This window comes from Mustelus asterias, chromosome 18 (assembly GCF_964213995.1).
Source record: "Mustelus asterias chromosome 18, sMusAst1.hap1.1, whole genome shotgun sequence".
NCBI lineage: Eukaryota > Metazoa > Chordata > Chondrichthyes > Carcharhiniformes > Triakidae > Mustelus > Mustelus asterias.
The window spans coordinates 54,973,580-54,987,303 of record NC_135818.1 but is presented as its reverse complement, the minus strand read 5'-3'; the positions used below and the strand labels follow the sequence as shown (position 1 = coordinate 54,987,303).

The 13,724-nt window shown below is 46.0% G+C and overlaps 1 protein-coding gene across 1 annotated transcript in view; it reads left to right on the top strand.

The window, feature by feature from the left end:
• Nucleotides 1–13,467, top strand: part of LOC144506760 (inverted formin-2-like) — a 45,240-nt gene extending 31,773 nt beyond the window's left edge. The window contains exons 11-18 of the mRNA XM_078233117.1: nt 1,952–2,022; nt 3,522–3,629; nt 3,724–3,794; nt 8,799–8,982; nt 9,063–9,227; nt 9,340–9,442; nt 11,863–12,027; nt 13,448–13,467. Coding sequence (XP_078089243.1) covers nt 1,952–2,022; nt 3,522–3,629; nt 3,724–3,794; nt 8,799–8,982; nt 9,063–9,227; nt 9,340–9,442; nt 11,863–12,027; nt 13,448–13,467 — 887 coding nt within the window. The remainder of the gene's footprint in view (nt 1–1,951; nt 2,023–3,521; nt 3,630–3,723; nt 3,795–8,798; nt 8,983–9,062; nt 9,228–9,339; nt 9,443–11,862; nt 12,028–13,447) is intronic.
• Nucleotides 13,468–13,724: the final 257 nt, after the last annotated feature.

Here is a 13,724-nt window from a genome sequence, read left to right as displayed (position 1 = left end):
TGTCTTTTTTCAGCAATAAAACCAATTCCTTTTCTAACTCTTCCCAGTTCTTGTGAAAGTTAACTCTGTTTCTCTCTCTACAGATGCCATCTGGCCTGTTGAATATTTATACCATTTTCTACTTTTATTATAGAGAGAATGTTCTTTTCATTCCACTGTCTATCTGGCAAAAAGCATGTCCATTCTCAATTGCCTGCACTCACAAGTCACCTGGTCGCTTAACTATCTTCTTTGAAGAGCTCGGGGCAGAGTTACTGAGAACCAAGGCATCAAGGCAACTGCCAGCAAACCTGCCAATGCTGTGAAGGGTTCTTTGCATTCCATTATGAAAGTTGAGGGAATTAACTGTAGGCACGCTCAATGTTACGAACTTGCCACTTATTGCAGCCCTGAATTTATCATGCTTACATTCTCCTAAATAAAAGCAAGTTACTGTGGATGCTGGAATCTGAAACCAAAAGAGAATCTCAGCAGGTCTGGCAGCATCTGTAGGGAGAGAAAAGAGCTGACGTTTCGAGTCCAGATGACCCTTTGTCAAACCTTTGACAGAGCTTTGACAAAGGGTCATCTGGACTCAAAACATCAACTCTTTTCTCTCCAGACAGATGCTATCAGACCTGCTGAAATTTTCCAGCATTTTCTCTTTTGGTCTTACGTCCTCCTTTTTGGTGAGGGGCATTGAGTTCTTTTTCTGCAGGGTCTGTGGATAATGCTGCTGGATTTTATGGTCTCAGCTATCACATGCCGCGCCATGCATACTAGTTTTGGAAAGTAGTCCTTCCAGTTGGGGAAACATGACATTCTTCCTTGACGGTTCTTAGCAGCTCCATCGTATCACCAAAGGACCCTGCATTCATGCAACCAGCCCTCCTTTTTGACACGATGATGACTCAATCCAACCATTAACCCCCATGGCACTGAAAAGTAAAACTTACGTCTACTGGCAACACAAAATGGAAAAATGTACCTTCTTGGGCTTCTCACAGCACGTTTCAGGATTCATTTAGCTTCAGTTAACATTGCTTCCTCTATAACCTCTCCCAAAACCTCAAATACTTAAGTCCCTTTTGATAACCCTCGAGATTTATGCCCTGTATCAGTGCTGAAATTTCTTGTGCCTTTAGCACTGCTTCCAATCAGAGATCTAAGTACTTGCCAACAGAAGTTTTCCTCATTCCTTAATGGGCATCTTATTGCTGATCTTTAACTGCCCTATATACGGTAGTGGTGAGTCACCTTTTTGCACCATCACAGTCTATCTGCTATAGGTCCACCTACCACCCACTCTGCTGTTAGGATGGGATTTCCAGAACTTTGACCCAGCGACAATAAAGGAATAGAGATAGAGTCCCAAGTCAGGATGATGCGTGGCTGAGAGGAAAACTTGCATTTGGTGGTGTTCGCATTGAGCCTTCTGCTCTTGTTCTTCTGGCTGGTAAAAGGTCACAGATTTGGAAAGTGCCTTCGAAGGAACTCTGGCAAATGGCTGCAGTGCATCTTGTAAATCACAGAATGGTTATAGCACAGGGAGCACTGGTAGGGGGCAATGCCAGAGTGCTGGGGGCAATGCCCAGCCACCAGGATCTTCAGGAAACTCTGCTCCCCCAGTGTGGGCTGCATGACTTTCGCATTTAAAAACCAGCAGTGATTTGCGCCAGTGTGATGTCATGCCACCAGTGGAGAGGATACACTATAGGCAGAAGTTATGACGTAAAGCCCTTTAATTATGTTAAAATGTATTTAAATTTATGGAAATCAGGTTTATACCCGATCACGTCACCGGCAGAGGGAAAGTCTCAAACTGAAATCACGCCAGCGCAAATCCCGTTTTTGGCCGCTCGCGAGATTTAGTGGCCATGATTTGCGCCCGCATTGAGCAGGGCCACTAGATCATGCTTGTGCTGTACAGTTCCATAAAATATGATGTTCTGTGTTTTCTGTTTTTTTACAGATCTTTTATCTTCTTCAAGATTGCCCCAATTCTGTCAACTGATTCTCAAAATTGGAAACTTTCTGAACTACGTATGTATTTTTAAAAAATCTGTGGGACATGGGCATCGCTGGCTGGCCAGCATTTATTGTCCCTCCCTAGTTGCTCTTGAGAAGGTGGTGATGAGCTGCCTTCTTGAATCGCTGCAGTCCATGTTCTGTGGGTTGACCCACAATGCCGTCAGGGAGGGAATTCTAGGATTTTGACCCAGCGACTGTGAAGGATCAGCGATATATTTCCAAGTCAGGATGGTGAGTGGCTTGGAGGGGAACTTGCAGGTGGTGGTGTTCCCATGTATCTGCTGCTTTTGTCCTTCTAGATGGAAGTGGTCGTGGGTTTGGAAGGTGCGATCTAAAGAACTTTGATGAATTGCTGCAGTGCATCTTGTAGATAGTACACACTGCTGATACTGAGTTTCAGTGGTGGAGGGATTGAATGTTTGTAGATGTGGTGCCAATCAATGCTTTGTCTTGGATTGTGTCAAGCTTCTTGAGTGTTGTCGGAGCTGCACCCACCCAGGCAAGTGGGGAGTATTTCATCACACTTCTGACTTGTGCATTGTGGATGGTGGATAGGCTTTGGGGAGTCAGGAGGTGAGTTACTCACCGCGGTACTCCTAGCCTCTGACCTGCTCTTGTAGTCACTGTGTTTATGTGGTGAGTCCAGTTGAGTTTCTGTATGTATAAAACATGAACATTACATAATTCATTCATTTTTGCAGTGCTTTAAGATCAAATTTATTAACTTGTCAGAAAATATACACCAAACATTCCTGCATAAATTGAGCAATGCTATTAAAGTTTGGAGTTTCCAATTCTTTACAAAATAGTCAATGAACTCCCTGTTTCCAAAATTCCTAATCAATCAGTTTAAAAAGTGCACTGGTGCCGAAATTCCCAACCTTCTCACTGCCATACAAGTGTGCAGTGAGTGTAGAGGGAGCAAACAACCTGGGACGGCTTCCCCAAACTTTCCACGGACCCGAACTGGAAGTTAATGAAAACTTAATGAAACTTGAAATAAATATTTGTCCCACATGTGCAGGCACTTTAAATGAGTGCATCCCTTTTACTTGGACCTCTTGGCTAGAAATTCTATTGGTCTAATTTGACTTTCCTCCTACTCGAGGGCAAAGTTGCATTTGTAGCTAAATGTAATTATTCAAACGAGCTGGGGTTGTAATTTGGGATAATCAGTGTGCCACTTCAGAGGGGTGGCAACGGCACTGGTGATAGAATTTGTGTCTCATTGTTGCAAAAAAGATACTTTACACAAGAGCGTGTACAAATATAGTGGATTTACCAAAACACGAGAGTAAAAACAGAGAGCAAAAAAAAAGACTTGCATTTATACAGTACCTTTCACAGCCTCAGGAAATCCCAAAGTACTTTGCAGCCAATTAAGTAATGTTGAATTGTAGCCAATACTGTACTGTCAGAAACATAAAATGGCATTCTTTTTAACTGGTGGAAAGTGGTAAAAGGCAGAATACCTTGTCAAGTGAGTTCACCACGTCCTTTTCTGGTATCAGGGGAGCGCCACCGGAAATGCAGATGGGTTCAGAATGAACACTCTGGTTAAACTGAAGGAGACAAAAGCAAATCAGCCACAAGTCACACTGTTACATTATGCTGTGCAGGTACCGTAGCACTTCATGTTACGAATCAGATATGTGAGATGTTTTGTCATTCAGGTGTTGAGACTTGCATTTCTTACTTGATTCTTTGTAACAGGAGATTGAAAAATCCTACCCAGACCTTCTAAATCTACCTGATGACCTCAAATCAGTATCAAAAGCAGCAAGGTAGGAATTTCAAATTGTTATCTCGCCATGACTGTAGATACATGGTACCTTTAGCACATGACCGATAACCACATTCAATACGCTACAACACATTCAATTCATTCAAGAACAGCTTCTTCCCTGGTCATCAGACTTTTGAATGGCCCTATCTCATATTAAGCTGAACTTTCTCTACACCCTATCTGTAACTGCAACACTATATTCTGCACCCTATCATTTCTTTCTCTCCTGTGTACTCTATGAACTGTATGCTTTGTCGGTATAGCTCACAAGAAGCAATACTTTTCACTGTATCCCAATACACGTGACGATAATAAATCAATTTGCCAATTCAATTCAATTCAACTAGGGGCGGCATTTTCTAATAAAAAATGGGAAGTGTCAGGTCCTGACTGAATACCGGCGTGTTTCACTCCAGCAGCGGGCGGCAAGGTGGCACAGTGGTTAGCACTGTTGCCTCACAATGCCAGGGACCCAGGTTCAATTCCGGCCTCAGGTCACTGAATGTGTGGAGTTTGTACGTTCTCCCTGTGTCTGCGTGGATTTCCTCCGGTTGCTCAGGTTTCCTCTCGCAGTCCAAAGATGTGCGGTTTAGGTTGATTGGCCATGCTAAATTGACCCTAGTGTCAGGGGATTAACAGGATAAATAGGTGAGATTACAGGGGCAGGGCCTGGGTGGGATTGTGGTCAGTGCAGACTCAATGGGCCGAATGGCCTCCTTCTGCACTGGAGGATTCTATGATTCAAACGAGGCGATTCTCCGGCCCTGTTTGCAGCAGACCTAAATCCCTTTATGGCGACTGACTGTTGCGAGGGCAGGGGGCACTGCCAAGGGATCAGCAGGCAATGCCCAGCCTCGGCCCTCAACCTCTGGACCCTCCAGGTACTTCTGCATCCCCAACGTGATCCTCCTTTTTGTTATCGAAAACTAGTAGCGAATTGCACCGCGTGATGTCACACTGCCGGGGGCGGGGGGGGGCAGGGGGCGTGGGGGACATAAGATCGGACAACACCACGACATGAAGCCATTTAATTATATTTAAATTGAATCAAGTCCATGCAAATCAGGTTCATGCCCTTTCTCAGCGTGAACCTGCTTCCGTTGCCGGTGGGGGGCGGGGAAGATCTCAAACTGAGATCTTGCCATCTTTAATCCTCTTATGATCTCTCACAAGATTTAGCAGCCATAACAGGATTTACACCCACAGCGAATGGATTGCTAAATCTAGCCCTAGCTTTTGCTTGCACTGCGCAGTGGGATTATGAATTCAAGATCCAACTACAAGAGTCGCGTGCAACTCCCCTTCCTCGATATTCGACTCTCCATCTGCTTCGATGTCCAACTTGCTCACTCTCACATCCCATTCACTTACCTTAGACACATCTCATGAACAGGAGATGTGTAAAAGTAGCTCAGGATAATTTTTCATCCCTCTCTTTGAGGAAATGCCTGGCTTCCATTCAGTGCTGCTAATAATGTTGAATAATTGACCAGGGGATAATCATGGGTGTAGATGGGCAGCACAGTGGCACAATGGTTAGCACTGCTGCCTCACAGCTCCAAGCACCTGGATTTGATTCCCGGCTCAGGTGACTGTCTGTGTGGAGTTTGCACATTCTCCCCGTGTCTGCGTGGGTTTCCTCCGGGTGCTCCGGTTTCCTCCCACAGTCCAGAGATGTGCGGGTTAGGTTGATTGGCCATGCTAAATTTCCCCTTAGTGTGCTGGGATGCTTAGGTTAGAGGGAGTAGCAGGGTAAATATGTGGAATTAAAAGGGATAGAGCCTGGGTAAGATTGTGGTCGGTGCAGACTCGATGGGCCGAATGGCCTCCTTCTGCACTGTAGGGTTTCTATGATATCTGTGAACTATTATCTCATGGGACAAAGCACTGCAAATTGCTGCAATTGACCACATTTTAAATATGACATAGATCTTTAAGGATTCTAGTAGTATTTCTGTACCACACTAAAAAAATACAGGATTAAACCTGTATTTTGAAACTTATAACTGGAAACTTGCGCAATGTGTTTATTGATTGCCAAGAGTAGAATCTTAATTGTGGTGTTCCATTCCCAAGAGGAACAGGAAGTGGTTGTCAATTCCACTCTCTTGCATTTTGGTGGTTCCCGTAGGGCGACATGGTGGCACAGTGGTTAGCATTGCTGCCTCACAGCACCAGGGACCCGGGTTCAAGTCCAGCCTCGGGTGACTGTCTGTTTGGAGTTTGCACATTCTCCCCGTGTCTGTGCGGTTTTCCTCCAGGTGCTCGGGTTTCCTCCCACACTCCAAAGATGTGCAGGTTAGGTGGATTGGCCATGCTAAATTGCCCCTTAATGTCAGGGGGATTAAAAGGGTAAATATGTGGGGTTACGGGGATGGGGCCTGGGTGGGATTGTGGTCGGTGCAGACTCAATGGGCTGAATGGCCTCCTTCTGCACTGTTGAGATTCTATGATATTAATTTCAATTAAAAAGCAAAGTATCAGTGCTGGGCCCAGGGGAACATGTGGTGGGGAAGTTTTTCAGTGGTGAAACCCATTGTCAATTGGCAATGCAGCAGGTACAGGCGGGCTATCAGTGAACTGCCTGGACAAACTGGGAAGCTATTCATCATGACCAGAACTTTCCTGCCCAACTCTATCACCATTAACATGAACCTTATTGAGAGCACAAAGCTGGCATGGGAATTCTTCAAATTTAAATTTCACTTGTAAATATTTCATACTGCAAAGAACAAAGAACAATAGAGCACAGGAACAGGCCCTTCAGCCCTCCAAGCCTGCACCAATCATGTGTTCCTAACTAGACCATCCGTTTGTATCCCTCTATTCCCAGTCTGTTCATGTGGCTATCTAGATAAGTCTTAAATGATAATTACATTGGTTTCACTTTATTCACGTGTGTGTATCATCCCTGGTGAGGATTGCTAAATATACAGGTATGTCTCACGGTTGGCAGGATTTGACGGCTACAGGGGAGGGACATTTCTTTATTATGGGAGAAACATGTTGGCTGGAATTTTACCGCCCCGTCCACCACAGGAATCGGAGCAGGCGAGCAACGGACAATTGAAATGTCCGTCGACCTTGGGCGGGATTTTACGGTTTCGGGACGAGGAAGGGCGTAAAGTCCCGCCCATTGTGTTCCTTTCCCACTCTTTATTGAATGTTCATGTTAGTGTCCAGTGTGGTCACTCTAGGGGGATTGCTGAACCTGCTGGCCTTCCCTTCTTTGCATCGTAAAGGACATTGTCCACGATCACTCAGAGGGAATAGCTGAAATGAATCCGAAGTCTTGTAAGAACTCTACCAGCCAACACCCTGAGATGGATCCCCACATAGACGGTCCTGACATCGCCCGTTCGGTCACTTGTTTCCTTACCTTGACTGCCTGTTCTCACCACCCACCCCCCCCCCCCTCTAACCCCCCCCCCCCCCTCCCCCCCACGCCTCGCCACACACAGGCTGCCAGATCCTTCCCATTCCTTTTTTTAAAGTTTATTTATTAGTGTCACAAATAGGCTTACTGCAATGAAGTTACTGTGAAAATTCTCCAGTTGCCACACTCTGGCACCTGTTCGGGTACACTGAGGGATAACTTAGCATGGCCAATGCAGCTAACCAGCACATCTTTGCACTGTGGGGTGAAACCGGAGCACCCGGAGGAAACCCACACAGACACACAGGGAGAACATGCAAACTCCACACAGACAGTGACCCAAGCTGGGAATTGATCCCAGATCCCTGGCACTGTGAGGCAGCAGTGCTAACCACTGTGCCATCGTGCTGCCCCTGCCGTCCTCCGTGCCCCTGTCCCCACCCACTGTCACCCCCATGGATCTTTCTTCCATTCCTCCACACCCCCAACACCCTTCCAAACCCCACTCCACACCATTGACTCACCCTTGTCAGTCCTGAGCCGGCATGCAAGCTGACACTCTCTTGCTCCCTTCCACTGACCCCAGACACGACCGCTCAAAGCCAACAGTAGCATGTCACCTTTAAACAAACAGGAAGCAGGTGCCACAAGATATTCACGCACTGCTGAGTTTATCATGAAGGTAGGACGGTAGTTACAACACTGTTTCAATATGGTGGCACAGTGGCATAATGGCACCAGAATGTACAGGTCCACAGTTCCCTAAAACTGGCAACACAGGTGGCCAACGTGATCAAGAAGGCATATGGCATGCTTGCCTTCATCAGCCAGAGCATTGAGTACAAGAGTTGGGAAATCATGTTGCTGCTATATAAAACATTGGTTCGGCCGCATTTGGAGCATTGCATGCAGTTCTGGTCATCGCACTACCAGAAGGACGTGGAAGCTTTGAAGAGAGTGCAAAGAAGATTCACCAGCATGTTGCCTGGTCTCGAGTGTGTTGACTATGAATAAAGGTTGAATAAACTAGGATTGTTTTCACTGGAAAGACGGAGGCTGAGAGAAGATCTGATAGAGGTCTACAAAATTATGAGAGACATAGACAGGGTGGATATTCAGAGCTTTTTCCAAGGGTGGAAGTGTCAATTACAAGGGGGCACAGGTTCAAGGTGAGAGGGGGAAAGTTTAAGGGAGATGTGCGGGGAAAGTTTTTTATGCAGAGAGTTGTGGGGACCTGGAACGCACTGCCAGAAGAGGTGGTGGAAGCAGGCACATTAGTAAAATTTAAGAGGCATCTGGAATGGGCAGATGAATAGAGGGATATGGTCCAAGTAAGGTCAGAAGGTTTTTTTTAGTTTAGTTAGGCCATCATGATCGGCACAGGCTTGGAGGCCGGAGGCTCTGTTCCTGTGCTGTACTTCTCTTTGTTCTTTGTTCTTTAAATTTGAACCCGCCATTAAGAAAGCAAAATTTCAACTCCCGCCTAATTAAGTCACTCTGCCAGGCACATTCCCCACTCTTGCAGGCCCCATAAAATCCTCCCCGCCCTGACCCCCATCGTGTGATAAAGATGTGGCTTACACAGCACGGAGAGATCTTTATAACGTCTGACTGATTTCTCTGCAGTATTAAACTTGACTCAATCCATTCTGAAGTAAGTAGCCTTGCCCAGCGCTTGAAGAGGACTAGTGACGACATTGAGTCAAAGATCGAAGAACAGGACAGCAAAGGGACAGACCCTTCGGCCCACCAAGCCTGCGCTGAGTCGCCTGCAGATGATGTAAAATCACAATTCATAACTCCAATTCAGGTAAGTGATACCCAGCGTTAAGTGATCTCTCTCAAGATTGCATTTGTAATATTCTGCTAATCACAAGAACTAATTGGCAGGAAGGTCTCGCTGTATCTGAGGAGCTCAAAGATCTTCTGAAGGCTACAGAGTGCAAAAAAAAACAGGTGGCTGAATATTTCTGTGAAAGTCAAAGTAAATTTGCGCTGGATGAATTTTTCATCATAATCAAAACATTCAGAGGACTCTTCATTCAAGCATTAAAGGTAATAAATAAGCAAAATTATAATATAATCTAAATTGTCACAGAAAGTGGCTAACTGGCTTGCATTCCATGCTTTGCCACAATGAAGTAATTCTTTACAATTCTGAATAAAGGACAATAATGAAAGAAAAGAAACGACAGCAAAAGTGAAGAGAAGAAAACAGCAACTCGCTGAGCAAGAAGCAACCAGGAAGAACGTACTGAATGAATACATCAGTAAGTGTAGAGACAGTTGTACCAGCTTAGTATGAACAAGTTTATCCATTAAAGATAAAGGTATAGCCATGTTTTATTCTGAAAACAAACGTAAAACCTTTGCCAAAACGCAAACGTAAAAACTTTAGGCCCCAGAAAAGATGCAGACCACTGTTAGAAATGTTTAATATCGTGCGGCATGGTGGCACAGTGGTTAGCACTGCTGCCTCACAGCGCCAGGGACCCAGGTTCGATTCTCGGCCTTGGGTCACCGCCCATGTGGAGTTTGCACGTTCTCCCTGTGTCTGCATGGGTTTCCTCCGGGTGCTCCGGTTTCCTCCCACAGTCCAAAGATGTGCGGGTTGGGTGGATTGGCCATGCTAAATTGCCCCTTAGTGTCGGGGGGATTAGCAGGGTAAATATGCAGGGGAAGGACCTGGGTGGGATCGCTGTCGGTGCAGACTCGATGGGCTGAATGGCCTCCTTCTGCACTGTAAGGATTCTATGATTGCTTTTTAAGGATGTCTAAGTAAGGAAAGAAAAAATGTGCGCCCGATTCTGGGAGTACAGGTCATGATCCAAAGCTGTGTGAGTTTTAACATTTTACTGTGAGGGAATGTTCCTGTTTTACTGACAGACTGCAATATCTGTTGACACGAATATCAATTTGGCCTCCGGGCAGAAACAGTTTATTCAAAGGTGGAAGGAAGTGGACAGCTGTTGGGCATGACTGTTGGTTCAGGAATGCAGAGACTGTTCAGATGAAATGGTCCTCAATGGGTTGGGAGGAGGGTTAGGAGGAGGGGTGGGGGGGCGGCGGGGGGGGGGGGGGGGGGTGGAGGGTGGGGTTGGGGAAGGTAAGCAACCATAAGAAGTGTCAATCCCAAACCGACCAGCTTTAAATAAGGCTGCCCCACAACAATGACACTCTAAGGGCAGCCTTAACCAGCAGAGACTGGGACTTCTACCCCTCAATGCGAAGAAGCCTCCCCCCCCCTCAAGAGCTGCCATGCCAGCCAATCAGATGAACTCTATGAATGGTATGTTTTGTCTATATAGCACACAAGAAACAATACTTTTCGCTTGATACTAATACACATGACAATAATAAATCAAATCAAATCAGATTGGCCAGCTCCTCTTGCAGTTCCAGCAACACCAGGAGTCAGTCGGGTGAATTCCAGGACAGCAAGGAGTCCCTAGGGGAGATCATAGAATCATGGAATCCCTACAGGACAGGGCAGAAGGAGGAGGCCATTCGGCCCATCAAGTCTGCACTGACCACAAACCCACCCAGGCCCCATTCCTGTAACCCTCATATTTATCCTAGCAAGTCCCCCTGACACTACAGAGCAGTTTAGCATGGCCAATCAACCTAACCCACACACATATCTGGAGTGTGGGAAGAAATCGGAGCACCCGGTGGAAACCCACGCAGTCACGGGGAGAATGTGCAAACTCCACACAGACAGTGACCCGAGGCCAGAATTGAACCCGGTTCCTTGGTGCTGTGAGGCAGCAGTGCTAACCACTGTGCCGCCGCGCCACTCCTGATGATCATGGAAACCCCAGACCCAAATAATTCCTGGGCTTTTAGGATAAGAGGGTTCAAGCACCCTATAGAAGGGGGTGAGGGGTGCAGGGGGTCTTTGGAGGCCAGGCAGAGGGGCACTTCCTTCCCATCATTTCAAATATGAGTGAAAAAGCAGCCTTCTCACTCTCCCCCACCTTCCACTGTCCAGTGTATGGGGTTTTGGGAGGCAAGTGAGAGCCAATACTTAGGCATTGACTGACCACTTAAGGGCCTCAATAGGTCTAAGCATTGATAGGTGCCTTACCTACCCTGTATTATGAGGATCAGATCAGGAGTGGACTAGCCACACCGACATATTTTAAGTGCCACCCCACCACTCCCCCCCCCCCCCCCACCACCACCACCACACAAACACGCCTAGTGGGAAGGTGGGGAGTAAAACGCAACCCTATGTTGCACAGAGCCACCAGATTTGTATAAGTAGACAAATTGTTACGTCAGGGCTTGAACCATGAGATCTCCAGTTGACCCGATCGATCTGAAAGAAACATAGCTTCACAGCCAAGGAGGTAGCCTTTGGCCCGAAGCAAACAACATTTCACTTTTGCTATGTCAAAGTATTGCAGCCACCTTCATTCTTTCAAACAGAAAACTTTCATCAGTGTTATATTTCATGGCAGTAATTCTGTCACAATAGTTTGGCCACTGCTTGTCGAAAAACACAAACATTCGTATTAATAGTTTTGCAGGATAATATGATTAAATTTTGGATGGCATTTCTTGACTTATTTTTGCTTTTTACAACATTGAAGCTGGAAGCCTAAAACAAAGATGACACAAAGCCTGTGATTAAGGATATGGGTTTATCTTTCGTATGTAATAATTTGCACTTTTTTTGCTGTTTCAGTTCACAAATCATTCGCAGAGCGAGAGACGAACAATATCATTGAGAAAATACTATTTGATATAAAAAAGGGTTTTCACCAAAAAAGAAATTCTATAACCAGATGCAAGACAGAATTTACTCCAAAATCTCCTGCGAAGGAAACATCCAAAGATCAAGGAAAACCTGGTAAGACCAATTCTGTTTATTTTTGTCACACATCATTGCACAGAAACTGCAAAATGCAGCCATGTGGAACCTTTTTTAATCCTATATGTATTTAACTGGTTTACCAGATAAATTCCCCTTTTTATATTGGATAATATGCCAGAATGTACATGTGCATGCCTAGAAAAGTATAACATTCTTGCTTGTTATTTCTCACTCCCCAGGTAATATTATCAAGTGCAGGAAATTGCTAGCTGGGTGTTTCTGCAGGGGAATTCCCTCCCTGTAGCTCTCAGTTACATTGGGCTGAATTTAATGGCCACACGGCGTTGGTTCCATCCATCAGCCGGACAGCGGATGGCAACCAGCGTGAGCACTAGAGATTATACCCCAATCCGGCACTTACCTGTCCGTCATCGGAGTTCCCGGGCCTTTGGAGGTGAAGATTCCACTTCCAAGAGCTGCTGTCCAATCAAGAAGTCACCGGTTCTGCAGTACCAATAGGCAGTGCCACCAGGGGTTATGGCCATTGCTGGGACAGTAACTCCCCCTAGGCCGGTGCCCCTTCACCAAACTTGGAGTTATTTACAAAGTCAGCAACACTCAGAGGTATTTCCTCCTACAGAGTATAAACCTGAAGTGCCGATAACCCTGACACTCCACATTATACACACAGGCATGGTCCCCTGAATGGACTAGCGTTATTGCTTTAGTCAGGAAGTTCATATTCTAAGAAGTCCACCTCATGGGCCTCGTCTAAATCATTACATTAGGATGAGGAGTGGTATTGGGAGGCCAGAAGGAGAGTTATGTGGGACAACTTTGCCAGGACTGGTCAGACAGGCCCCTATGGGGGCGGGGGGGGGGGGGGGAGGGGAGAAGAGGACTTGATGTGATGGGCAGAGGGGTGCCCTATATCGGGCAGAGGGTACATGAACAGGGCAACACCCTGAGCCAGCAGGCAGTTTGCTAAGTAGAATACTAGCGGCAGTGGGATGAAGCCTGTAAGCAGTCCTCAATTGGCCACCAAGGTCCTCAGTTGACCTAGGGCAGGCCCACCTTTGATTTAATCCAGCAGAGGCTGGAAGGTAACTCGCTCTCCACCTGCATCTTTCCATCTGATTAAGCAGCAGTTCCAACCTCACCGCCCAGCCCAGTCCTAGTGAAAAGTACTAAATTCCTCCCAATGTGTGTTCAGACTCCCCTGTACTTTACTGACATGTGACCGGCTTCCCTGATCCATGGGGTTTGTTAGGATAAAACACTGCCCACAATTTCTCGGGCCTCTGCTTTTTCCTTGTCCAGAATCATTGGATGTGGCCTGCTGGGCCCTCATCCTTTCTTTGCCTTCAAATTAATTAATTTCCTAAAACATTCTTTCTTTCCAACGACACATCAATCATTTCAGGATTCACATTCTTTTTGATTCTCTTCTCTTTAGGAAAGCCCAGTGTAAAATAAATATATTCCCCATTTTAATCATCACCTAAAAATTGACAGCTCTCTTTTCTAACCTACTTCGATTTTAATAATCCTTCAATGATATACATGTGAAGTACCTGACTGATTCCTTTGATGTGCTTTGGAACTTGCTCTTAGATTTCTCTACCCCGGTTTACTGATTATGGACACAACACCCTCTGACTAATGTCAAGTCTGAGAGCACCATCGCACAAGCATCTCCATACACGGCACGGTAGCACAGTGGTTAGCACTGC